General features: G+C 44.1%; 1 protein-coding gene across 2 annotated transcripts in view; it reads left to right on the plus strand.

The window, feature by feature from the left end:
* Nucleotides 1-356: 356 nt before the first annotated feature.
* Nucleotides 357-25,495, plus strand: part of sppl3 (signal peptide peptidase 3) — a 45,085-nt gene continuing 19,946 nt past the window's right edge. Inside the window, exon 1 of one of the 2 annotated variants that reach the window (XM_066650176.1) lies at nucleotides 357-828. In XM_066650176.1, the coding sequence (XP_066506273.1) occupies nucleotides 806-828 (23 nt within the window). In that variant the 5' untranslated portion in view covers nucleotides 357-805. Of the gene's footprint in view, nucleotides 829-7,483; nucleotides 7,623-25,495 lie in introns of those variants that run through there. The other variant, XM_066650177.1, reaches the window with a different exon arrangement.

Here is a 25,495-nt window from a genome sequence, read left to right on the forward strand (position 1 = left end):
AATATCCAATTAGTATTTAATGTGAAGAAGAAAGCCGTGTGAAAGGAGCAACAGTATGCGCTATGCTAGTGCAAATACACTACACATTTGAAAAAACTGATTGTATACATATTATAGAATGATATGAACTATAAGAACAATAAGGTTTCAATAATATACAACTCTGCAAATAATTATTATTTTGAAGTTATCCAATTTTACCAAATAAATATACTGGAATATATGTATCTAACTAGCCACTAGCCAGTAGCCAGTATCATGTTTTGATAACTACAGCAACGGTGCGCGTTCCCGACTCGACTGTGCTGGCGCGCGTTCACGAGGCGGCGCTACTGGTGCGCGTTCATGAGCCTCTCGCCATAGAAAACAAAGCTATCTGCGCGGCTCCCCATTAAGTGAAGCGGAGCTCGGCAGTGTGTGTGTGTTAGACCTGAAAACAACAGAGCAGAGCCGAGAAGATGGATTTAAAGGCCTCGGTGGTGTTCTGAGGGGATCGAGGAGGACCTTGAACGGCGTTGTAGATCTCCGAGGGGCTTTGTCTATTTTGTGTGTGTTTATGTGTGCATTTAGGAAAGCTAACGTTATAGAAGCTAAGCCGAGATCTGAACAACGACGAGTGGTGGAGAGAGAGGGAGAGACGGGGAACAGAGACCAGAACAAAAACCCTTCGCCATGTCGTTATCAGACGGGCTTTAGCTGTTGAAGAAAGGCGGCGGCGTACGATCGGGAAAGTGGAAAAATACTCATTTTCCAGCGTGTTTTTTCACTTCAGGGATAAAGCCACTGACTGTTTGTCCTCGGCGACATGGCGGAGCAAAGCTACTCTTGGTGAGTGCGGCATTTATTGGCTTCGAAATCCAGGTTGTGGTTGGAACTCTCCGTTCCACCTTAAATGGTGCGGCAGTTACATTCAAGTACCAGGCGCCTGAATGCAACTGCCGCACCATTTAAGGTGGAACTGGGAGATGAAACCAGAGCCCAGTGAACGCGAGTCCAACTGAAGCGTTTTGCTTCTTTTACACTATTGTAAACACCATGTACTCATGGAAGACACACCAAGCGTGTGATTTATATCCACTTTTTTGTGTTGTCACATTTGTATGTTCACAAAATACGCCACCATTTTAACGTTTGTTCTACACGAAGGCGTTGTTTTGCTAAGCTAAGGTAACCGAACGTCCAGCTAAAAAAACCAAACACAAAACGCATTTCACTCATTAAAACCAACCTTACAGAAAACACAGAGAGGAAAACGACCTTGTAAACACGCCAAGAAGTTTAAGCTGTGTCTCTTAATTTAAAAAGCGACGTGTTTTTGTGTGTGTTTTGCTTGTAGGTAGCGTTAAGCCACAAAGATTTAGCTTAGCTAACGTTACAGATATTCGTTTGTGAAATTAGCATTTTATGGTATTTAACCATTTGGTTCTTTACACAGCTTCACATTTGTGTTTGTCGTCCGTTTTGATAATGAGAGTTAGTATAATGTTAAACAGCGCTCGCCTTAACATTGTTGGAATGTATTTCTTTATTTCACTTTTAACAGTGTGTTTGTGTTGGTACACACACACACACACAAACAAACACACAAATGGGATCATTCATCATTTATTTAGTTTATCATCAAGGGGTTGAAATTTAATTGTTATTGAATTGCCATTATATTGTATGGATGCCCTTTGGATCAGTGCTGAAACACTTATTACTTCAACACGAATGGGTCTGCATTTGTTAGATTTGTGATGTCACAATAACGCCAATATTAGAATGACATATGTGGTTAATTTTCTATAAACAGTGTATACGGCATGGTGTTTGTTACACAGGTACAATAATATGCCACATATACTGAAATGTGGTGCCATGAGGTCCTGGGTGCGAGCCTTAGCCACGGTGCTTGTGCTTTTCTGCTCTCGGTGCCAGTCCCTGTGGGTTTAGTACCACTTACTATGCTATGTATTATGAATGATCATACACAGGCAAAGCAGTGAGCGTTGACTCCTCCGGGGCCATTGGGTCTTGGGTTCGAGACTCGCTTGTGGTCAGTGTCCATTTGGAGTTTGGTGTGTTGTCCTCACGTCTGTTACTCAACTCAAATGGGAGGGTTGTGTGCTGAAGTAGGATCGGTCAATTTAAGAAACTCTGATTGACATAATCTTGCCTAAATCGATAGTATTGATTTATCTTTTAATTCCTTTCATCCCTTTTTTTCTTTGTTGTTAACTCTGTTAATATAATCATGTACCGCCCCCTAAAACCACACTACCGCACATGTGGTCATGTGATTCTACCTCATCCAATCAGAAACATGGAGGAGAACCTCAACACAGAGGCTGACAGAGCAACGTTTACCAAAGAAACATGCCGTCTGTTGTTTGGACAGGTTTTGACTTTACGTTTACTTTATGTTCAGTGTCATCTGCACTAAACACTGACCAAATTGAAAGGTATGGCTGGTGATTCACTGGGTGACCCCTTGCTGGAGCTTCTGAAATAGAAACAGCGTGTAGTACGGTGATATGTAAACACTACTTGTTGAAGCGGTGTTTAATTATTGTATATCCAGAATGTGAGGAGAATTCACGCACAATGATATTGACACGTTATAAGCACTATATACCGTATTGGTATTGGACAGATACATACGTTTGACCTATATTGTAAACCTGTGAACGAGTGTGAGTTTTCTGAGGTCTGAGAAGTATTACATTTCTGAAGTGCAACAGCTGTTAAAAGGGACATTTTCTTCCTCTTCACCACAAAGGAACATAGGTCTGTTTCTTAGTGAAATGTGTGTGACCTGGTTTGGTCAAAAGCCAACAACCCCCACAGCATTGTTCTCCCCCTGTGTAAACAGCCCTATTCACACATTCAGCGCCTGTTCCTTTAAATGATAATGAGCCACTCGGTGTTCACCCTGCCCCCGAGCGCACAGCAGTGGGGAGCAGAAGCTCTGTTTTTTTTTTCCTCTTTCTTCTCATTCTTGTTTTCTCAGTTTTTACTCAGTGCTCTTATTTCTCTGCGCTGGTTGTGTCTGTTTTGCTGCATTTAACCTTGTCATTTATGCACTCTGTGGGTCCAGCGCTGTGATTGGATGGACTCAGAAGAGGAGGAGAATTTATTCTAAAGTCTCTGCATATTTTTAAACGTTGGCAGCCCACATAAAACTGACTGGGTTGCTTATTTCACAGTGTGTGGTTTGGTGGCCTCCAGACCCATACATTAATGTTCAGATGTCCTGTTAATATTATTTATTTTTTCTTAAATTCCTTTTAAATGTAACGACATATTACAAAACTGGACAAAATATAAATTATGACTTCCTTGTAATGTGGGTGTCTGCACATTTCATTTCCTGCGTGTTAAACATGAGTGTATATGAGCTTCAGCATCAGCAGATATCTGGACAGAAGTGGATATTGCATTGACCCACAATTCTCATATCCAGGCCACATCGCTGCGTATGGCCCTTTGCCATTAACATCAGTTTGTATCTGGAGCTGTGGAACCTGCTGGTGGTCGCTTCTTTTAGCCTTCTGTCGAGTGCAATAATTGCAGGTTTAGCTTGTTAAAAACCAGATGGAGCAGTGTAGGATAACCCCCCCCCCTTTCTTTACAGGACACCACTGCCAAATGTTAATTTATCTGTTTTTGAAATGAAAGTATATATATTTAATTGAGGCTTTATTTTAAAATATTTGGGACTGTTTTTTAAAGGGGCACTTATTCAGAGGACGTTAATGTGCGTATATGGAGCCCACCAACCCTCATACAACTCAGAGAACTGTGGGATAAAACAAGTTGTGTTCTGATTTTGTGCTGTGTCTTATGTGGATTGTGGGCACCGAGTCTCTCCGTTCACAGCAATGGACCTGCATTTATGAACGCACAAAGAAGAGGTTAAACGCAGCAAAACAGACAACGAGCGTGAAGTAAGAGCACTGAGTAAATACAAGAACAGAGAAGAAAGAGAACAGAGTGAAAACGGCTAAAAACCAGAGCTTCTGCTCCTCGCTCCTCACTGCTGTGCGCTCGGGGGCGGGGTGAACAGCGAGTGGCTCATCATCATTCAAAGGAACAGGTGCTGAAAGAATAGGGCTGTTTACACAGGGGGAGAACACTGCTGTGGGGTTTGGACCAAAGCGGGTCACAGACGTTTCACTAAGACCCAGAACTGTGTTCCACTGTGGAACAAGTGGAGAACAAGCCCCCCCTTAAAATGCTGGGCTTTATTGCGCGTTAGTGTCCAACAGCAATCTGAACTTTAGTTGTAGCCGTAATAAAATGCTGCGGTCATAACCAAGAAGGAAAAATGAATTTAAACACCACTTCAATTCTAGATGCTGTTGTTTTATTAAAGGCAGCTGTAGAAAAAAGGAATGCCATGTCCTAAGCCTTCAGCACAGACTTCTGAGTTTTTGTTTGTGTGTGTACTCACTATGGAATACGTGGATAACTCAAGGTTGCACGGTCCTGCGCGATATTGCTTATCTTTCCTATTTTCGGCTCTGTCTTATTGGTAGAAGGCAATAACCTATTCCCCACTTTTAACATAAATAAAGTGCAAACCAGACAAATTTTATTCAATAAACTCCTGTCACAAGCCTTTAATAAACACACAGCAGCCGAACGAGTGCCAGCGCTCTGTGAACGTTCATTTTTCCCGAACGCAGACAGCTGACGATGCCATAACACTTTCAGGTGTAAATTCGGAGATTCAGAAATGGAGGATTTCAAGCTGTGAATGATGCTAGCTCCTGAAAACCTTTTTAGAGTATTTTTAAAATAAAGTTAAAAATACATAATGACTAAAACATGTTTCCCCTTTTAGAACCTGTTTCCTTTGGAGTTGTTTTTCAGGGAAGAGCACTGAACTGGATAAGCTGTGACACATTAAGACATTTTAAGCCATAACCCACAAGAAACAAGTTTATTTACTTATAAAAATGCGAATGAAAGCAGCAGCACCAGTGATGTTTCCAACATAAACTGGAGGATGATCTGGGGTTCTTTTTAGTTGTTTTGTCCGACACCTGTTCTCCAGATGATCACTGAAATAAGTTAATTAGGATTAACTAGGGTTAAGTTATGTGCTGTGAATGCAAAACCCGCCTTTTTCCGCAGTCATTAGTTGCATCTGTAACTGCCCCATCTGCAGCCTGCAGTCATCGGATGCATCTGTTACTGCCCTACCGGCAGTCATCACAGAACTGCTCCACCCACCATTATGTCATGACAGGTATCAGAAATGAACTCAGAGCATGAAGAAATGTGGTGAAGCTAATACACCTCTTTTGTTTCTAAAATGATGAAGTGATGTATTTTGTTTTATTGATTTTATATATTATCTTTTCTCTTTTTAAAGACATTAAGCTGCTCTTGAGAACAAGATGCGCTATGATTTATTTTATTTATTTATTATTATTCATTCATTCACAGTCTGTAGCCCTTATCCAGTTCAGGGCAGCGGTGGGTCTGGAGCCTATCACTGAACGCAAGGCAGGAACACACCCTGGAGGGGGTGCCAGACCTTCATAGTGTGACGCACATTCACTCACACTCACACCTACGGACACTTTTGAGTCACCAATCCACCTACCAACGAGTGTTTTTGACTGTGGGAGGAAACCCACACAGACACAGGGAGAACACACTACACTCTTCACAGACAGTCACCCGGAGGAAACCCACGCAGACACAGGGAGAACACCCCACACTCCTCACAGACAGTCACCCGGAGGAAAGCCACGCAGACACAGGGAGAACACACCACACTCCTCAGAGACAGTCACCCGGAGGAAAGCCACGCAGACACAGGGAGAACACACCACACTCCTCAGAGACAGTCACCCGGAGCGAGAATCCCTGGAGCTGTGACAGAGACACCACCTGCTGCACCACCGTGCCTTGATGTTAAAAATATTTTCAACAACCATACTGTTGTTAATAATAATTATAATGATAATAATAATTATTAATAATAATTAATAATTTTAATTATAGCCTAAAGTCTTAAATCAGGACATTAACTTCTAAAAAAAAAAAAGTAAAAAAAAAAAAAAAAAAAGAAAGAAAAAAATGTCAGATACCCTTAGACCAATCAGATACAGCCAAACACTGTGGCACACTGCTGTTTACATCTCAACAACCACAAATGACTGTCTGTGGTCGACACTAAAGCCAAATCTAGTTGTAAAAACAGGCCTGAACCTTCATTAATAGACAAGTGTGAGTCGCACTTGATCAGAAAAACAGCAATGAAGCATTTTCCCCAAAATTGTTCAGTTCTACTGACATTCTCCTCTCTCAAGGCCAACAGCTGTCCTGTCCCCTTAAAGCAACACTAGGTAAGGTCAGTGAAGGATCACAAAGATGTTGAAGCTGTAATTTTAAGGTGGACAAAAATGCACCAAATGTTGCTTTAAGAACTAAATACTGAGGTCCTCTGGGGCTCTTCTATGTTCATCCTTTCCATGAGAAGAGTTTGAAAACGTGAACTTGGTCATTGACCGTTTTAGGGCTTCATTAGTCACACGTTTGGTAAATCGTCAGGCTGATGCACGGTTAGCATCTCGGTGCATTAGGGGTTCGTGCCGAGGTTATTGATCGCTGGCCGAAGTGTCTGTGTGCCAGACAGATTAATGGTTTATTGATCGGTTGTTTTTATTTTGCATTGCGACCTGGATAATTGATGGTTATATCGAGCGTGGATCCGGAGCACTTGATTTTACAGTCTGTTGTGACAAAAACCCTCTTTTCAAAAGTGTGTAGACATCGCAGCTCTGGTTTAGTTCTGGGGTCTTTGTTTAGTTCAGGGATTCTTTTTCTACAGATTTATAAATCAGAACTATTTGGACACTCCATTAGTTTGTGGTTTGCAATCAACACATGAAGATGATTGTTGAACTTGTATTTGTTTACTGTATGTAGCCTAAAGGGCAGCGGGGAGTGTCGCAGTTACACAGCTCTGAGGACCTGGAGGTTGTGGGTTTGAGTCCCGCTCCGGGTGACTGTCTGTGAGGAGTGTGGTGTGTTCTCCCTGTGTCTGCGTAGGTTTCCTCCGGGTGACTGTCTGTGAGGAGTGTGGTGTGTTCTCCCTGTGTCTGTGTGGGTTTCCTCCGGGTGACTGTCTGTGAGGATTGTGGTGTGTTCTCTCTGTGTCTGTGTGGGTTTCCTCCGGGTGACTGTCTGTGTGGAGTGTGGTGTGTTCTCCCTGTGTCTGTGTGGGTTTCCTCCGGGTGACTGTCTGTGTGGAGTGTGGTGTGTTCTCCCTGTGTCTGCGTGGCTTTCCTCCGGGTGACTGTCTGTGAGGAGTGTGGTGTGTTCTCCCTGTGTCTGTGTGGGTTTCCTCCGGGTGACTGTCTGTGTGGAGTGTGGTGTGTTCTCCCTGTGTCTGCGTGGGTTTCCTCCGGGTGACTGTCTGTGAGGAGTGTGGTGTGTTCTCCCTGTGTCTGCATGGGTTTCCTCCGGGTGACTCTCTGTGAGGAGCGTGGTGTGTTCTCTCTGTGTCTGCGTGGGTTTCCTCCAGGTGACTGTCTATGAGGAGTGTGGTGTGTTCTCCCTGTGTCTGCGTGGGTTTCCTCCGGGTGCTCCAGCTTCCTTCCATGGTCCAAAAACACACACTGGTAGGTGGATTGACGACTCAAGTGTGTAAGTGTGTGTGTGTGAGTTGCCCTGTGAAGTATTGGCGCCCCCTCCAGGGTGTGTTCCTGCCTTGCGTCCAGTGATTCCGGGTAGGCTCCGGACCCACTATCGCCCTGAACTGGAAAAGCGCTACAGAAGATGAATGAATGAATGAATGAATAAATGTATCCTGTAACTCACTGTATATTTTGTTAGTAAAATGTGCACTAAATGGACCAGCAATCTAGATTTATTATTCAGTGCACGTTTATGTGAAGATCTGATGCCCACCAACCCACACACAGTGAAACAAGACCCCACAAACTGTGTTCTGACACTGCCCCTTGGTTTCAGTTTGACTTGGTTAAGCAAGTTGTTGGTCTAATTATAGTCTGAGTTTTAAACACCGCCTCAAGGTGAGCCGTCGTGCCTCATTGTTTAGAAACCAGGAAGAGTCTGTATTTATCTCCCCTCTCATCAATTACAGCGCACGGGCTCCAACGGCTTCCCCCATCCTTCCAGAGGGACAGAGGGAGGGAGATTCCTGCGGCTCTGTGGCTGTGTCGACCGTCCGGTTTGCCAGGATTCGTTTTAAACGTTAGCTAATCCCTGGCTTGTGATGGGGGTGAATAGTCACCAACAGGTGTAACGTAAGATTGCCTTTTTATTGTGTGTCAGGAAAACAAAACCAGTGAGTTTTAGCCACAAGAGTTAGTGACATCACTGATTGGGGTATAATCTAGGTCAGCATTCCTTAGCTGCCTCCGAAACGGCCACAGCTCCCCAGTGGTTTAGAGGAGTTCTCGCGTCAAGTCCAGTGTGGCTTTCCTTTCAGATTTCTGGGTGAGTGTGTGAAGGCATATACAGGTGTCTGTGACTGGGTGAGTCTTTTTATCATGCATTTCAATCTCCACAGAAAATAATTGTGCACTGGAGTGTATCAGGCTATTCTGGAGCAGCTGCACATGAGCCAAAAGTCACTAGGCAAATCATGAAGCCCCGTTATTACACTAACAAGCAGTGGACGTTCATTCTCTGGAGCACTGCCCCATACAGCCCCTTTGGGATGAGTCGGAGTGGGGTTTGTGAGCCAAGGCTAATCGCCCTCTGTCAGTACCTGACCTCACTTATGCTTCCTGGTTTAATGCAGTCAAATCCTCACAGCAGTTTTCCATTACCTGCTGTAAAGCCTTCCAAGAAGAGTACAAGCTCTTACTGCAGTGAAGGATGAACAAACCCCTGATTAATGCGCTTAGTTTTAGAAGAAACATTAGCTGAGGCAGAAGTTTCGTCGTTAAAAGCCGGCTCAGTGGGTCCAGATTAAGCTTAATCCCAGAAGATAAAGGCTTTTCAGTGGCGCAGTCATTGATTTTGTTCATTAGACCTAGACTAGGGTTAATACATGTCCGCGAAGGCTTGACTGAGATATGAACAGTACAACAAGGAGAGTGATGCATTGACTTGAAGCCCTGAGTAACGTCCCTGTGCGGAGCATTTTTTATATTTCATTCAGTGTGTGTAATGGAATGAATGAGTGAGGAAATTTTGGTTCAAAGAGTGTAACTGTGAGTGTAGAAATGCATGTAGTTCATTGGAACCGTGTAAATGAGGACCTGGTGAGTAAGTGTTATTAGAAGAGGCATTTTCGCATGCACGATTAGGAACTTTATTTCACCTTCTGCTTGTTAGTTCACCCATATTTCACAAGGTGGCGCTACCACAATCTGTTGTTAGTTCAGACATATATTACATATAGCTTTTCCACCAACGAGGAACCAGAAGGGTTCCAGTTTTAGAACTAAATTTGGATCCGTTCTGTGTGTTCCCACTGACATAAACTGGTTTGTGAACCAGAAAAATTGGTTCTCTTCTGGAACCAAAGAGGAGCAGGTTCTTCAGCGCGGACCATGGCTTGTCCGTGGACGTGTGGGGGTTCAGTAACTCAAAGAACTGAGTCTCAAACACAGCATTATCGCCCAGTGGAGCTGGACAGGGGTCACTTACAACATTTTATAAATAAATAATAAGAAGTAAAACAGGTATATTCTCTGTTTGTGTGTGTTTCTGGGGCTGTGCTTGGCTCTCCATTATTAACGTTAACCTGCTGTTCATAAACTCAGCAGGACAGCTCTAAGCTTGGCAACATTTACACAGTATTATATCTCACAGAGAGAGGAGGAATGCTGAATTTGTCTTATTTCATGCAAGTGTGTGTAGTTCCCTGAAATATTGCAAAGGGAAGTGGTGGGGAGACATTTTGTGGCGTTAGTGTGTTTAACACTCCACAGAGCTGCACACAGCCTCATTAAACCTCATGTGCTTTAACCTGTTACACTGAATAAATAAGAAATGGTATTTCCTAAAATCAACAAAATGTTCTTGGTTTTGTTCTTTTGTGGTACATCATCTAGTATTCATTCATTCATTCATTGTCTGTAACCCTTATCCAGCTCAGGGTCGCGGTGGGTCCAGAGCGCTGGAATCGCTGGGCGCAAGGCGGGAATACACCCTGGAGGGGGCGCCAGTCCTTCACAGGACAACACACACACGGACACACCTACGGACACTTTTGAGTCGCTTTCCAACGTGTGTTTTTTGGACCAACTCCTCACAGACAGTCACCCAGAGCGGGAATCAAACCCACAACCTCCAGGTCCCTGTGGCTGCACCACTGTGCCGCCCATCTAGTATTTATTTTTAAATAAAATGAACAGGAAAAACACTGATGCTGGTGTTATATTATTAATTTCTGCATTTATTAGTCCTGCCCTGCACATTTTCACAGAATTAAAACCACATGTAAACAAAGACATTGATCTGAAGCACCAAAGCTTCTCCCAGTGACAAGGGGATGTGTCTCTGGTTTTTCCTGTTCTTGAAACACCTCTGTGACAATGGCTATACGGCTAATGGCAGTCCGGCAAAACTGGGCCTGCCTAGATTTCTTTTTTTCTTGTCTGAGTGTGTTTCTTGTGAGCGAGTAAGTGAATGTGTGAGTGAGTTTGCGAGGCAGTGAGGAAGTGTGTGTATTTGAGTAACTGGAACTCTTCAGTGAGGAACTGTTGAGTAAGTGGTAACTGAATGAGTGTTTTAGTCAAATAAGTAAATGAATGTTTGAGGGTAACTGTACGTAGGGAGTGAGGAAGTGCCTGTGGTTGAATGTGTGAGGGAGGTTGCGTCCCGTGTTTACTTGTTGTATTGTGTGTAGCTTCGTCTCCGTTTTATAAAGACTTCACGACCTTTTAGAGCATTTGATAAGAGAATGTAGAACTACTGTTCTCTCAGTAAGATCAACTCCCCCTCCGGTTTGTGTTCATTCAAATGCTACATGTCTTTTAAGGTGGAACGGTGTGTTTGAGTGAGAAGCTGACTGTAGCGTGTTGGTGGTTGAAGCGTGAGTTGTCTGGAAGATTTTATTCACTGTTTGAATCACCAGAGAAAGGCATTTGTAACTCACACATTTTAATTTTGTAGCAGTTTAGCTCTGCGTTTACTTTCATGCAGTGTTAGTGGTCAGAGTCAGTTCCACCTTAAGTAATACATCTGAAACAGCAAAAGCAAATCAATGTTACCCACTCATGGAGCAGTAATAGAGGAACAATCCACAACCCATTTCAGCTAAACACACTGACACACGTGTTGACAATAAAAACCCGTTTCAGGCTTGTGATACAACCCCCCCCCCCTGTTTTCAGACCGTTACATCAGCATTCATTGAGCTCCCACAGCGCCCCCTCCCTGTGGCTCTCTTAAATGCACATGAAAGTTTTAGCCGTCTTTTAAAGACACAGAACAGACATTTGACACCAGAACCTACGATTGTGGGGAAACGCAGTTTGTTCTGAAGCTCTGCGTCTTTTAAGGTGGAACGGTGCGTTTGAGAAGAGAAATGTCTGTTGTTTGTACGCAGCTGGAGTTAAAGTTTTCTGTAAGTTTTATTCACTTTTTAAATTGCAACACACACATTTAACACAGAGTTTAGTTGCACTTTCGGAAATGCAGTTAGCCGTCTCTCGAGTCGATACTACTCACCTCTGGAGCAGGAATAGAACAACACCTTTATCTCGGTTTGTGTTTTTGAATGTTGGGAGTTTTCTCGTTGTCTAAAAGAACGACAGATGGCTTTTCAGAGAGGGACTGAGAGAGAGAAAAAGCCTAGCATGCCGGACTGAGACAGCTTGTTTATTTACTCATTTACACACACTGGGGCTTTGTAAACGCATTAGAGCGGTTCAGAGCACGCAGACCGGAGAGGAAACATCATCTGGATTTTATATAAAAAAAGTGTTTCTTCATAAAGGAGTGAACTACTCTTTAGTGAGTGAAGCAATTAGTGAGTTAATAAGTCACAGGCCAGTTTCATGGGATGCTTCAGGTCTAAAATAGACAGGAGCCACTTCTGATTATTGATGGTGCTTTCTGTGAATGTCTCTGGGCAATACGCATTCATTTAATCCCCTCCTCCCCCCTTCAGTAAATGGCTGGCACTGCTCCCTAGCTAATGATCAAGCCTTTAATTACCTTAATCAGTCAGTGTGACCCACGTGAAGGGCTTCTGCTCTTCGTGGAGGTATTGTATGGAGCGGCTGTTGTTAGCCACTTTTCTACAAGCAAATTTGTGGTGATAACAGAGGCAGTGAGTGTTCCTGCTGGTCAGCCTTGGATGTTTTTGGCATCGTTTCTGGAGCTAACTGGAAAATCTGGTCCTGCAGTGTGTGTTTTGAGTAGACATGGCATGGCACAATGATGTCACCATTCATTTACATTAGGGCTGGATGATACCGCCAACATTCATATCATGATACATTTCTAAGTTTCAGTCGACTCTGAGTGGGCTCCAGACCCAACCCTGAACAGGATAAAGCTGTTACAGATGAATGAATGAAGTAATAAATGAACTTATATGAATACAGCATTGCTTCCTGAGTCCGTGTGGAATCAGATTGTGGCATTGTTCAAGAGAAAAGTGATGATGCATCTTAAATCGGTTCCTGCTCCTATTCCTGGTGCTACAGGGGAAGTCCGTTGGTTTCTAAGTGTTCCTTCGTGTTCAGTAGTTGGTGTCAAAGAAGTTGGAATATTTTGACGACCCCGGTTTCTTTACAGTGGTGGTGATAGGAACCAGACGTCTCCATGTCTGCAACACAAAGACAGAATGTTATTTGCTCTCCATAACCAGCAGTGGTCTTACATGAGCCTTCTGGGGTTTATATGGAATGATAATGATGGTAAAATAGCGGTGAGCGGAAGAAAATAATACTTTGGAGGCTGTTTTGCCTTACAGCACCGTTTTAAAAACGGCTCAGGCGATGTGTTCATCAGTAGTTAAAGTGATATTTAAATTTCCGTGATGGGTTTTTTCCAGACATTACCCACTTCCGACGTCTGGTCCCTATGTCCAACACTGAACTCTTCTGTGAAAGGTTCTCTAGGACACAGCCTTTCACACCAAACTGACGCCACTCTTTTATTTACATCGCAACAATGCCAGTGTGCAGACGTTATGAAAAACGGCCTAAGGATTAGCAAAGTGGGCTCTGGACTAGTTTGAACCCCTTCGAAAGGGCAGGGGAAGATCATTGCTGTCTCCTCCTTCACCATCCACAGCTGAGGTGACCTTGACTAAGGCACCTAACCCCCAACTGCTTCTCGGGCGCCAAGGTGGCTGCATATTGTTGACCGCTGAGGGTGTTAGAGAGTGTGTTCACTGCTGCAGAAATGCAGAATCCAGGTTAAATGTTTTGCTGCATAGTGACAATTTTATTGAAGCTTTGTACAGCAATACAATTAAATTGTGGCTTCAGGTTTAACCCTCTAAAACACACACACAGCAAGAATAGTGGGCAGCCATCCAGAGAGCAGTTCTGAGTTAGGTGTCTTGCTCAAGGGCACTACAGCCATGCATGTTGAGGGAGGAGAAAGTGCAGTTTATCCAGTCCCACTCTCCCACTTTTCTTGCCAGTGTGAGGGATCGCCCCAGCAACCCTTAAGACCCAAGATTTCACGTAAAGCATCTTTCACGTTTATAAACCCTTAGTGTGTCCTGTAACTGATGTTTAACGGTTATTAGATCTTCACACGTTAGAAGAGCCTTGACATTGGGAGCAGTGTTATCAAGCTGTCTGATGTTGCTCTTAGACTATATGCTATGTTTGCCTTCCCACAGTCTCAGAGGATGGTCTTATCCTTAATGTAGACACCACAGGAAATTAGGCCAGATGCTAAGCCGAGCAGATGCTGCTTCAAATGTCTAAATGTGCCACCTCTGCACTTCAGAGGAGTTATTTCTTCTGCTTTAAACAGTTATAGCATGAAAATCTGTAAAATGTTTGCCTGCGCTTCTGGAAAAGAGGATGTAGGGTATGTTCAAGGTTCAGTTTTACCCTTTCTGCACCTTTTGTGAGCTAGTGTGTTGATTTTTAGGGTCTTTTCCTGTCCCTGACAGTGGTGTTGGATCCTTATGGTGTTTGACCAGACATTTCATTAAGACCCCAGAAGTGTGTTCACTCTCGGAAAAGGGGATAAAAATGGCCCCTTTAATACAATGCAAAAATAATTTTTTTGTGATTGGAGTCTGTCCAATCACAGTGCTCGACCCGTGTTTATGGGAGAGCACAAAGACACAACAAGCACGGAGAAATAACAGCACTGAGTAAAAATGGAGAAGAAAGAGAACTGAGCGAAAACGGCTAAAAACCAGAGCTCCTCGCTCCTCACTGATTCGGGGTCGGGGTGAACTGCTGGTGGCTCATTTATCATCTAAAACAATCGGACGTTCCGAACAGGGCTGTTTAGACAGTGGAGAACGCTACTGTTGTGTTTGATCCTTGTGGTATTTTGGCCCAAGCTGGTCACATGTTTCATTAAGACCCAGAAATGTGTTCACTTGTGGAAAAGGGGGAATATGAAAATCTGCCAAAGCAGCTTAAGACCCAAGGATGACTTCAATGCACTGTTGGTTTTGTCAACACGTTGTAGCGTTGCTTTCATCAGCTGACAGAACAGATACTATCACTGCATTCACTCAGAGGGAGAGCTCGAGGTTCTGTTTGGCGTGGTAGGTGTGGCCGGACGGTGCAAATAAAATAAAGACATAATATTTGCCTGGACACAGTGAGTGTTTAACTGTTTTACAGTTTCAAATAACTGGTCAAATCATTGCTTTTTAAACTCTTCAAGTCTTCTAATCATTCTTATTGGTTTCTTTAGTTGATTTCTTTTGTTTTATCAGTTTTTTTTAAAGATACAATTAGATACCTGTTGTTTTTATGTTCCTTTTGAATTTTTTTTATTGTGAAGCACCTTGATCAACGCTTGCTGTCTTTTAAAGGTGCTCTATAAATTAAGCTGTCTTTTCTTAACACTTTCAGGGCTTTGGTGAGTCAGGAAAGAAGTAACTTATTGCACAGTTCACAACAGGATGCGCACACACACACACACCCCCACACAAACCATTGTGTATCATCAAAGGACGGGTGAAACATTAGTGAGTGAAAATCAACCAAAACAGTCTCACACACCCTATCACTCGCACTGTGGGGCAAGACCAGAGCACCCAGAGGAAACCCACACAGGCACAGGGAGAACAGACCATACTGACCCAGTGACCTGAGGTGAGGCTAGAACCCACAACCACAGGACTCTGGAGCTGTGTGGCAGCGTCTCTCTGCTGCAAAGGAGTGTTTATTATAGGCTATGAGCTGTGCGCTTGAACTGGGAGAGAAATGTTGTATGAAGGTATTCAGGCCTTGGTACTCTTGCGTCTGTTTACAGTTGCGCTCCATAAAGCACACGAGAGTTGTAGGTCACGAGCAGTTTCGATTAAAAAAAAAAAAAAGCTAACAACCATTTCCTGAAAGAGTTTCTGTTTCATTTTGATCGATTTAAAGGGGACTTACTGTGGGGAAAGAAAAACACTTGTTTGGTGCATGTGTACATCTGGAGCCCACCAACACACACACTGTGAAACACGACCACTTGTTTTGTGGTCTGCACAAATCAGAAGACATGGGATAAAACCAGCTGTTCCCATTTTCTACTGTGTCTTATGTAGAGGGCTGAGACTTCAGAATGGCCCCGCCCCTTAGTCTGAGTGTGTCCAATCACAGCGCTGGACCCACATTTATGTGAGAGCACAAAGACGAGGTTAAACGCAGCAAACTAACACAACAAGTGTGAGGAAATAAGAGCGCTGAGTCAAAACAAAGAATGAATATTCTTACAGCATTCTTCCTCCCTTTGTTTTACGCACTATTTAGTGTGGTAGTAGGTTGTTTTGGACGCAGCCTCCGTCTTCACTGTTTGGTGAGGTCCTGGACTGAGAGGAAGAGTAGACTTTTTGCTCACAAACCCCATGTAATTACAACTTGCTTTGACCCCTCCGTGAGTTTCCCTGGTCTGATTAAATCTCGCTCCTTTAGCATCCCGAGCTGCCACGTCCTAAAACGATTTTTCACGCATATAAACAAACAGGGAATCAGCTAACAGGCTTCACTTGAAAATGTTTGGTGCTGGAAGTGCTGCCGGTTTGTGGGTGAGGAACTGACCAGGACCCAAACCCGTCCGAGACACTCTTGCCTCGACAGCAGCTCACAGCCACAGTGACACTGCTTCACTGCATCATAAAATTAAGTGGTGCAATAAAGGACATTGGTGATATAAACCTTGAGTGCTTACACCGTACAGAATAGATCTGTAACTCACAGACCTGGAAATGTAAACGGATGTTCAGTGGCTGGCTTTTATAAAATCCCTTGTGCTCTTTTTTTTTTTTTTATGTGAAGCAACGACAGTCTCAGGCTGTTCAACACATGCTAAATCCATTTACAGTGTTTTCTTGTAGATGTAGAGACGTCGTGTGAGGGTTTTATGCCCTGTTTTCAGTTCTTAAAAGCAGTACAGGCCTGTGGCTTTTTACTTTTTGGGTTTTATTTTTTAATTTTCTTTATTTTAAATGAACCAAAGCTCCTCATCTTTGGGTTGAGTTCATTAAAAGCCCACTCTCACTGAATCTGCTCCGGAGCCTTCACACGCTGCAACAAAACCAGTTCGATTTGATTGAGAGGGTTCTGTTCCCTCAGACGCACGGGTTTGTTGGATGCAGTGCAGTTGTAAGCTGAGCTGTGACCAACTTTATGCAAATGAGTTCGGCCAACACGATGTCTGTCCAATCAGAAAATGGCTGGTGCTTGAGGATGCAGAGAATGCCCACGTGTGACCAGCAGAATCGGGGGAGGTTTTTTCAGCTCTCATTCATGTGGTTTTGGCAGATCATTGGATTACTTGCTGTTCTATTCTTTTCCAGACTTCCCAAATTCCTAAAACTCCAGACTGAAGTCGGTCCTGTGTGCTTTAGGCCGCTTAAGGGCAAGAACAGGCTGAGCTCCATGTGCTCCTGCGTTCAGGTGTGCTTTGGAAACTGGTGCTAAAGCTGGAACAGTGGCTAGTGTTTTGAGAGAATGTTTTTGTCCCACACTGAACTCTCAGCATGGTGGTCCCCTCACGTACACGGGGTCTTGCGCTCGTGGAGAGATACTCAGTTCTTTTATTTTGCGGATATAAATGTGCTGTATATAGGTATTCTTTTTTATTTTAAACTTGCAGTAATAGGTGCAGGCTCCTCAATGGTCAGCAGTTACGTCTTGGTGACGCCTCAGCCATCTCAGGGCAGGAGTAGGTGGATTGGCTGAGACGCTGTCCAGAGGGGTGAGTGTGCGATGTCTTGTGATGGAATAGTGTTTGGTCCAGGGTGTGTTTCTACGTGATTCTGGGTAATCTCCGGTCTCACTGTGACCCTGAACAGAACGATGCACTTAAAGCAGATGAATGGTGAAAATACACGTAGTGAAACCCTTAATTCGCACGACTCACTTTCTCTGACAGAATAAGCCTTTTACAATGGGCTGTGACACGTTGTAACATGTCTGCTCTCCCATGTTCTCTGATCGGTTCTTTTTCCCTGAATCATTTCTGCAGCAGATATTAAAGGATTCTGGGGTTTTACACTCTCCACATAACACTGAGCGATGTGTGTCTCAGTAGATTGAGCTTTAATTGCACTTTATTGTCATATTTAAATAGTAGTGTCATCTGGTTGGTGACGGGCGCTAGGGAACGCCTCCATTGCAGCAGACTCCCAGCCGGAGTAAACTTACCATGCTGCACCAATAAGAATCCTTGGGCAAGACTCCGAACACAGCCGTTGCCTACCTCTCTGAGGTGATTGGAATTGGAAGTGTTTACTCAATGCCGTCATTTCAATATCTAGTATATTTTCAAGCTGTTTTTAGGAAGGAACAAGTCTGTGTCAGTAACAGCCGTATTTTTATTTTTAAGTTGGGTTGTAATCCTCTTGGATTCACACATGGGTAAATGTAGTATTTATTTCTGATACTAGTATAGTTCAGTTGCACAGCTGTACACATCATTTAAGCGTCCGACTGTTCAATAAATACTTCAAGTCTATAACCAATCATTCATTCATTATCTGTGACCCTTATCCAATTCAGGGTTGCAGTGTGTCCAGAGCCTACCTGGAATCATTTGGGCGCAAGGCGAATACACCCTGGAGGGGGCGCCAGTCCTTCACAGGGCAACACACACACACACATTCACTCACACACTCACACCTACGGACACTTTTGAGTCTCCAATCCACCTACCAACGTGTGTTTTTGGACTGTGGGAGGAAACCGGAGCACCCGGAGGAAACCCACGCAGACACAGGGAGAACACACCACACTCCCCACAGACAGTCACCCGGAGGAAACCCACGCAGACACAGAGAGAACACACCACACTCCCCACAGACAGTCACCCGGAGGAAACCCATGCAGACACAGGGAGAACACACCACACTCCCCACAGACAGTCACCCGGAGGAAACCCACGCAGACACAGAGAGAACACACCACACTCCCCACAGACAGTCACCCGGAGGAAACCCACGCAGACACAGAGAGAACACACCACACTCCCCACAGACAGTCACCCGGAGGAAACCCACGCAGACACAGGGAGAACACACCACACTCCTCACAGACAGTCACCCGGAGGAAACCCACGCAGACACAGAGAACACACCACACTCCTCACAGACAGTCACCCGGAGGAAACCCACACAAACACAGAGAGAACACACCACACTCCTCACAGCCAGTCACCCGGAGGAAACCCACGCAGACACAGAGAGAACACACCACACTCCTCACAAACAGTCAACCGGAGGAAACCCACACAGACACAGGGAGAACACACCACACTCCTCACATACAGTCACCCGGAGTGGGAATCAAACCCACAACCTCAAGGTCTCTGGAACTGTGTGACTGCGCCACCATGCCGCCCTTATAACCAATCAGAAAAACTCAAATAATAAAGTTAATTAAAAGATAGAGAGAGTCCAGAAAATGCTCAAAAGCTAAATTTAAATGTTCTGTGTGAAGTCCAGTGTAGAGATGTGTAGAAACACCCTGCTGTAGCCTCCCAGTGTTACACACATCATCTGTCTCTCTCCATCTCTCACTGTCTGAGCTGATTGTCTCATGTTTTTTTTGAACATGCACAAACACACCATCTACCACCCTGAGGTTTGAGAGTTGTGGTCAGTGAGCTGCGCTGTCAGCCCCTGTAGCACAGTAGCTATTTCTGATATGCTGCGTTCCCCAGTTGTGTTGACGTTCGCATGCATGTCGACTGTGTGTCTTCTGGTCTGAGGCAAGGCAGTGGTCAGCTGCGGGTCTCTGGGTCGAGCAGTGGCCTGAGCAAGGTCAGCAAAATAAGCAGAATCTTAAAGCCTTACCATGTTTACTGATGTCTAGTAACGCTCCACTTGTTATTGATAAATTATAGCTGCAATTTTCATAAATACAAATGTGCCATTTTGTTATTGTATGTTTAACTGTCGTTATTTTTTTCAAAAAAAAAAAACACCTATAATTCTAAATAGTGAAAAAAAACCAACAAATTCATAATTAAAGGCTAAGCACCACTTAATGGACCTCCATGAATATTCCACATTATTGTAGTTACTGACAGATATAAGTATGAATTATAATGAAAATAGCTGCTTAATTTGCTTTAAAACTGACGGAAATTCTTGAACGCGACCGTGACGTCACTGGTGGACAACAGCTGAACAACGCCGCAGTAAAACACCGTTATGACCGAGTGTTATGACAGTATCTAGCTAAATAACCAACATTATTCATGACAATAGCCTAGCAATAAGCTAAACTCAAATGTAGAGGTACCGTTATTCTTGTAAATGTGATCGAAGTCGAACTCGAATTCATCCGACACTATAAACCTCCGTAATGCAGCTACGTAGCCGAGTATAATCTGAGCCACCGAGTTTAGCGAGTCAAGCTAACGTTAACTAACACCAACTAAAACAGGCGAAGTGAGTGTCCTTACCCTGTTTACCTCCATGTTACAGAGGCTCTTGAACACCTTTCGTTGGTGTCCTTACATGCCCATATTGTTGGAAAAGCGCCAGTGAAATGAGCTACAGATAACGGAGTGAGCGAATGGTCCTTTCCAAAGTGCCCGTTTAAAGTGGACAAATGTAGTCCATTATCTGGATATTTTGGGATCTTTGGGCCATTTGTTCACAGATGTCCCACTGTACATTGAATGATTGCAGCCAAAAACAACACACCTTTTCCTCATTTTGCATTAAATTACGTGCAGCTTCTAGAGTTGTTGTCCACCATCTACGTCACAGGCAAGACGCCTATTAGAGTTTCCCAACACCGCTGGGGGGGGGGTGGACCGACGGTCTTTTAAACCTTATTCCTTGAATGAGTAAGAAATAACATGTTTTCTGACTCTCAATAAACACAAGTTAGGAACTCAAACTCCACTGTCTTTATTTGTTGGACACTTTCATAGAGCTGCTGCTTAGCCTTTAATGGAATCGGGAGGTCTTACAAACACCACATCATTTCATATAAATGACTTGAGACTTTTGGGATCCATGGGGGATCATGGGAACCCCACTGATACCAAACCCTGCAGATAGAGGGTCAATCCTATAAGTAATATCTGCAGCATTTTTGTAGAGATGACCTCTGCCAGTATTGATATGGCTCTGATTATCATTTTGTATCTCTACTGTTTTTTGGGTTTTGTTTTCTCCCCATTTCACTTTTTTGTTTTAGATTCTTTTGTTCGTTCTTGTCCACTTTTTATGGTTCACACTGCAGATAATGTCTGTGTATAAATATAGTTTTCTTTTACAGTATGTAAACCTACAATGAGACCGTTGATCTTGTCTTTCCCCCCCTTGTTTAAAAAAAAAAATATATATATATATATATATATTTCTTTGCACACGCTGAAAGAGGAGAGCCTTAAGTTCCAGTCTTGAGTTTCAAGAGCATTGCCAAACCCCTTTTGGCAACAGCTGTGTCCAAAACTTTTATTGATTGAGATTTGATTGAGAAGCCAAATGTGCGCCTGGTCAACCTCAGTCCAGTCTCTTGACAGTAACAGTCTATTGTCGCTTCCAGTTATTAGTTTAAAAGTAGGACACTGTAAGTCCAGTGTCCTGGAATGGACCACAAACTCAGATTACCATTGGAATGACTACGAAGGCTGTGGATCTTAAAGTGCATCATTGAGAGCGCGTACAATGGGCCCATACACGCTTGACTTTTCTCGCTCTTGTTTACAAAAGTTCCAGCGGACTCTGCACAAGGCCTCTGTATTTTCACATTGTTCCCCAGCTCGTGTGTTAGCCTCGCAGTGGCTAAGCCAGCCATAGCATCACGGCGGCGAGATCAGACACCGCTTTCTGAGAAACGTCGGTCAGTGTCCAGTTTCAGGATGGAACCGTACCTGAGGACAGCTCCCAATGGACAGCAGTGGTCATTTATTTATGAACAGGTTAATGAGGACACTCCACGTGGATCCGATTTCAGTCATCCACAGGAACATCGGTGAGGTCGGGATGCTTAGTTCTGGATCACAAACACCCCTCCAACTTATCCCAAAGGGTTGGATTATGGGATGAGGCTCCATCAGTATAGAGAGTACATGGCCAGTCCCAGGCGCTTTACAGCCCTCTATTCAGTACATGGCCTTGGGCTTGACCCAGCTGGTTCACTGTGGTTATTATTGCAGTACGAAGGAATTTTAAAAATGCATTATCACATTCATTCCAAAGGTGTATCAGGTTTGTCATTGTGTTTGTTCTTTTCTGACACCCAACCTCAGGTCTGTTATAGTTGGGGCCTTGTTAAATTAATGTGAATGTCGTGTGCCTCTTGTGTGATGTGCTTATTAACGTATGGGGAAATTCAAACAATAGAGTTGTAAATAATAACAGTAATAATTTTATAAGGAATGGCAATACCAAGAGATTTAAAGGGGACGTATTATTAGAAACACGCTTGTTCACTTTGCATAGGTGTAAATCTGTTTTTCTGGAGCCTGCCGACCCACACATTCAAACAAGACCATCCAGTTCGTTTTCTGTGGGCTGCCCAAGTCTGAAAAGATGCTCTTCTGACTTGTACTTTCCCTTACTTTGAGTTCAGGCACTTTAGAATTATACCAACCCTTCTCCCCGTGTGAAACAGACATGACCAGATTAGAGACGTGAGAAAACGGAGCTAAAACAAGAGCGGAGAAATTAGGAAAATGAGCCTGGCCTGATGCAGTTGCTTCACATGAGCTGAACGTGGATATTTAAAACAGAGCTCTTTAGAAAGGGAAGAACACTGCTGTGGTAGTTTGACCAAAGCTGTGTTCACTAGTAGAAAAGGGGGAACGTTTTTCCGGTTTAAAGCCCCCTGTCCTCTGAAGTGTGTTGTTTTTTTGCTGTATTCTACACTGATATCCTGCTGTAAGCTGTTTTCGTACTAATTTAACGTTGTTGCTAAATCGCAGTAGAAAGCTATGCCTGTGAATTTGGTAGAATCTTTAAAATCAAGTTACGTTTCTAACCCGGGTCTGTCACTTTTCAGAGAGTGAAAAAAGGGCTGCAGTAGCACGTCTTTGGTAGGTGAGTGTTGTGATAGTTTTTTGGGGATATGACCCTCACAGCCGCTGCATACATTCCACACCTCGGGCTTTAGACGATGTTTTTGACCGGAGGCTGGAGGTCGGGCACCTTCAGGTCTGCGCTGAAGACTAAAGCATCTATAAACACTTTTTACTTTCAGTGAAGTTTCACCAGTCCTCTTTAGTTCTTTAGTGTGAGCGAACAGGCCTGGACCTGCCGTAGTTCTAACTGAAAGAGAACATGTGTAGAGGGAAACATTATGAAACAAATTCCATTGTTCCGTGAACATGCAACTTAACGTAGGGATCTGGAGCCCACCAACCCACACACTGAGAAACAAGACCGCCCAGTCTGTTTTCTATGGGCTGCCTAAATCAGAAAAAAAGAGGATTTGGTAGAAATGGCCCGCCCCCTCATCAGAGTCTGTCCAATCACAGCGCCGGACCTGCGTTTATGTGAGAGCGCAGGGACACAATGGGCGCACTGAGTAAAAACTGTGAAAGAGAGAATGTAGAAGGAAGTGAAAACAAGAGCTTCTGCTCCTCACTGCTGTGCGCTCGGGGGTGGGGTGAACTGCGAGCGGCTCATTATCATTTAAAGGAACAGTCGCTGAAAGCATTAGAAGACATTAGTGAGGTCCAGAGCTGATTTAGTTCTGGATCGAAAGCAACTCTCTGACTAAACCCAGAGATACTTGGAGCTGCATCACCACAGAGAACTGCGTATTGGGAATTTACATTTATGCTGTGGCTGCTACAACGCTTCCGGTTTCTTCATATTCATTTCTACAGGGGATTATACGCACTGTCTGAAAGCCTGTGTTCACAATGGGTGCATCCAAACAAGCTGAATACATTAATTACAAGAGGCGTCTTCAAACTTTAGGGCATAGTGTATGTAGAGTAACACAAACGTTTATATGTAGACCTCCAAAAAAAAAAGTTTAGGATGTAGTCTGTAGTTTAGGACTTTTGTTTAATCCCATAATAACCCTGTATTCAACGCAGAGACTGAGCTATAGACTTAATTAAAGCTGCCATTGTCCTGTCTGCCTTGAAAAACAATGCCGTGTGTATGAAAATGGACAGAAGTGTTTTCCCACAGGTCCGGAAAATGGCCACCTTCTTGAAAGCCGCCATATTGGATCAAGGACACGTTTCTCCAATGGGAAAGTGGTCATGAACCATATCAAAGAAATAAAAGATGTCCTGTGACTTTTGACTCACTCGGTACATTTGACAAATAAGTGTGGCTTTGAGGAATGGTTTGTTAATTATATCATATTTAATAATGTACCGTTCCTCTCCTCCATGGGAAGAGTTAGACAAGTGCGGTCAGTCTTTACCCAAAAAGCATGATGTCACAGAAATCAGGTGTAAAATGCGCCTAGTGCTGAAAGAAAGATAAAATTCCCTTGCGCTGTTCATTGGCTGAAAAGCTCTCTCTCAGTTTACACTGGACACAGGGATCTCCGGCTAGAAGACTCAGGTTTGGCTGCGTTTCTGCCTGTTCATCATATTCTGCAGCATCTGCGTGATCAGCCCTGCATCTTGCTCTTCAGAGAAACATTTATAGATTTAAAATCCTGGGATTCTACAGCTCAGGGAGGGAATCAGACCTGTTCATAATAATTCACATAATACACCAAATTTAAACGGGACGCATGAAAAATCCCTCGTTTGGTGCATGTGTGCGTTTGTGGTACCCATGACCACCCAGTCAGTGTTTTGGGGAGTTCTGATTCGACACAGCTCCGGGCTGTTTAGACAGGCGGAGATGTTCCATTAAGAAGTGTTCCACTGTGACGAAGGGGAAGAGTGTCCCTTTAAACGAACACGCTGCTGGGGAGAGGACCTCCTGCAGAACTGAGGACTAAGTTGATTCTATTTTGGTGTGTGTCGTCTCCCTGTGACTCCCTGACTGCAGGGGTAGTTTTTTGTCAAAAAGATGAACACGTTGTTATCGAGACCTGTGTGTATTATTTATTGCCATTTCATGCTAAAACTTAACGTTGACGACCTGTCGGACTGAGAATATCCCTCATCATCTTAAAATATTTTTGAATGTCCATCTGCTGATTATAGGCATGAAAATATTAGCCGTCTGATCTCGGCTGAAGAGAATGCGAATTAGGGCTGGATGATACGGCCAAGATTTATATCGCAATATATTTCTTAATTTTGATCGATACGAACAGTATCAAATCCACTGAAAAACTTCCAAGAACAAACATGACTGGAGGAAACCCACGCAGACACAGGGAGAACACACCACACTCCTCACAGACAGTCACCCGGAGGAAACCCATGCAGACACAGGGAGAACACACCACACTCCTCACAGACAGTCACCCGGAGGAAACCCACACGGACACAGGGAGAACACACCACACTCCTCACAGTCACCCGGAGGAAACCCACGCGGACACAGGGAGAACACACTACACTCCTCACACACAGTAACCCGGAGGAAACCCACGCGGACACAGGGAGAACACACTACACTCCTCACAGACAGTCACCCGGAGGAAACCCACGCGGACACAGGGAGAACACACCACACTCCTCACAGACAGTCACCCGGAGGAAACCCACGCGGACACAGGGAGAACACACCACACTCCTCACAGACAGTCACCCGGAGGAAACCCACGCGGACACAGGGAGAACACACCACACTCCTCACAGACAGTCACCCGGAGGAAACCCACGCGGACACAGGGAGAACACACCACACTCCTCACAGACAGTCACCCGGAGGAAACCCACGCGGACACAGGGAGAACACACCACACTCCTCACAGACAGTCACCCGGAGGAAACCCACGCAGACACAGAGAGAACACACCACACTCCTCACAGACAGTCA

The sequence above is a fragment of the Hoplias malabaricus genome, chromosome 18 (genome assembly GCF_029633855.1).
Source record: "Hoplias malabaricus isolate fHopMal1 chromosome 18, fHopMal1.hap1, whole genome shotgun sequence".
Classification (NCBI taxonomy): domain Eukaryota; kingdom Metazoa; phylum Chordata; class Actinopteri; order Characiformes; family Erythrinidae; genus Hoplias; species Hoplias malabaricus.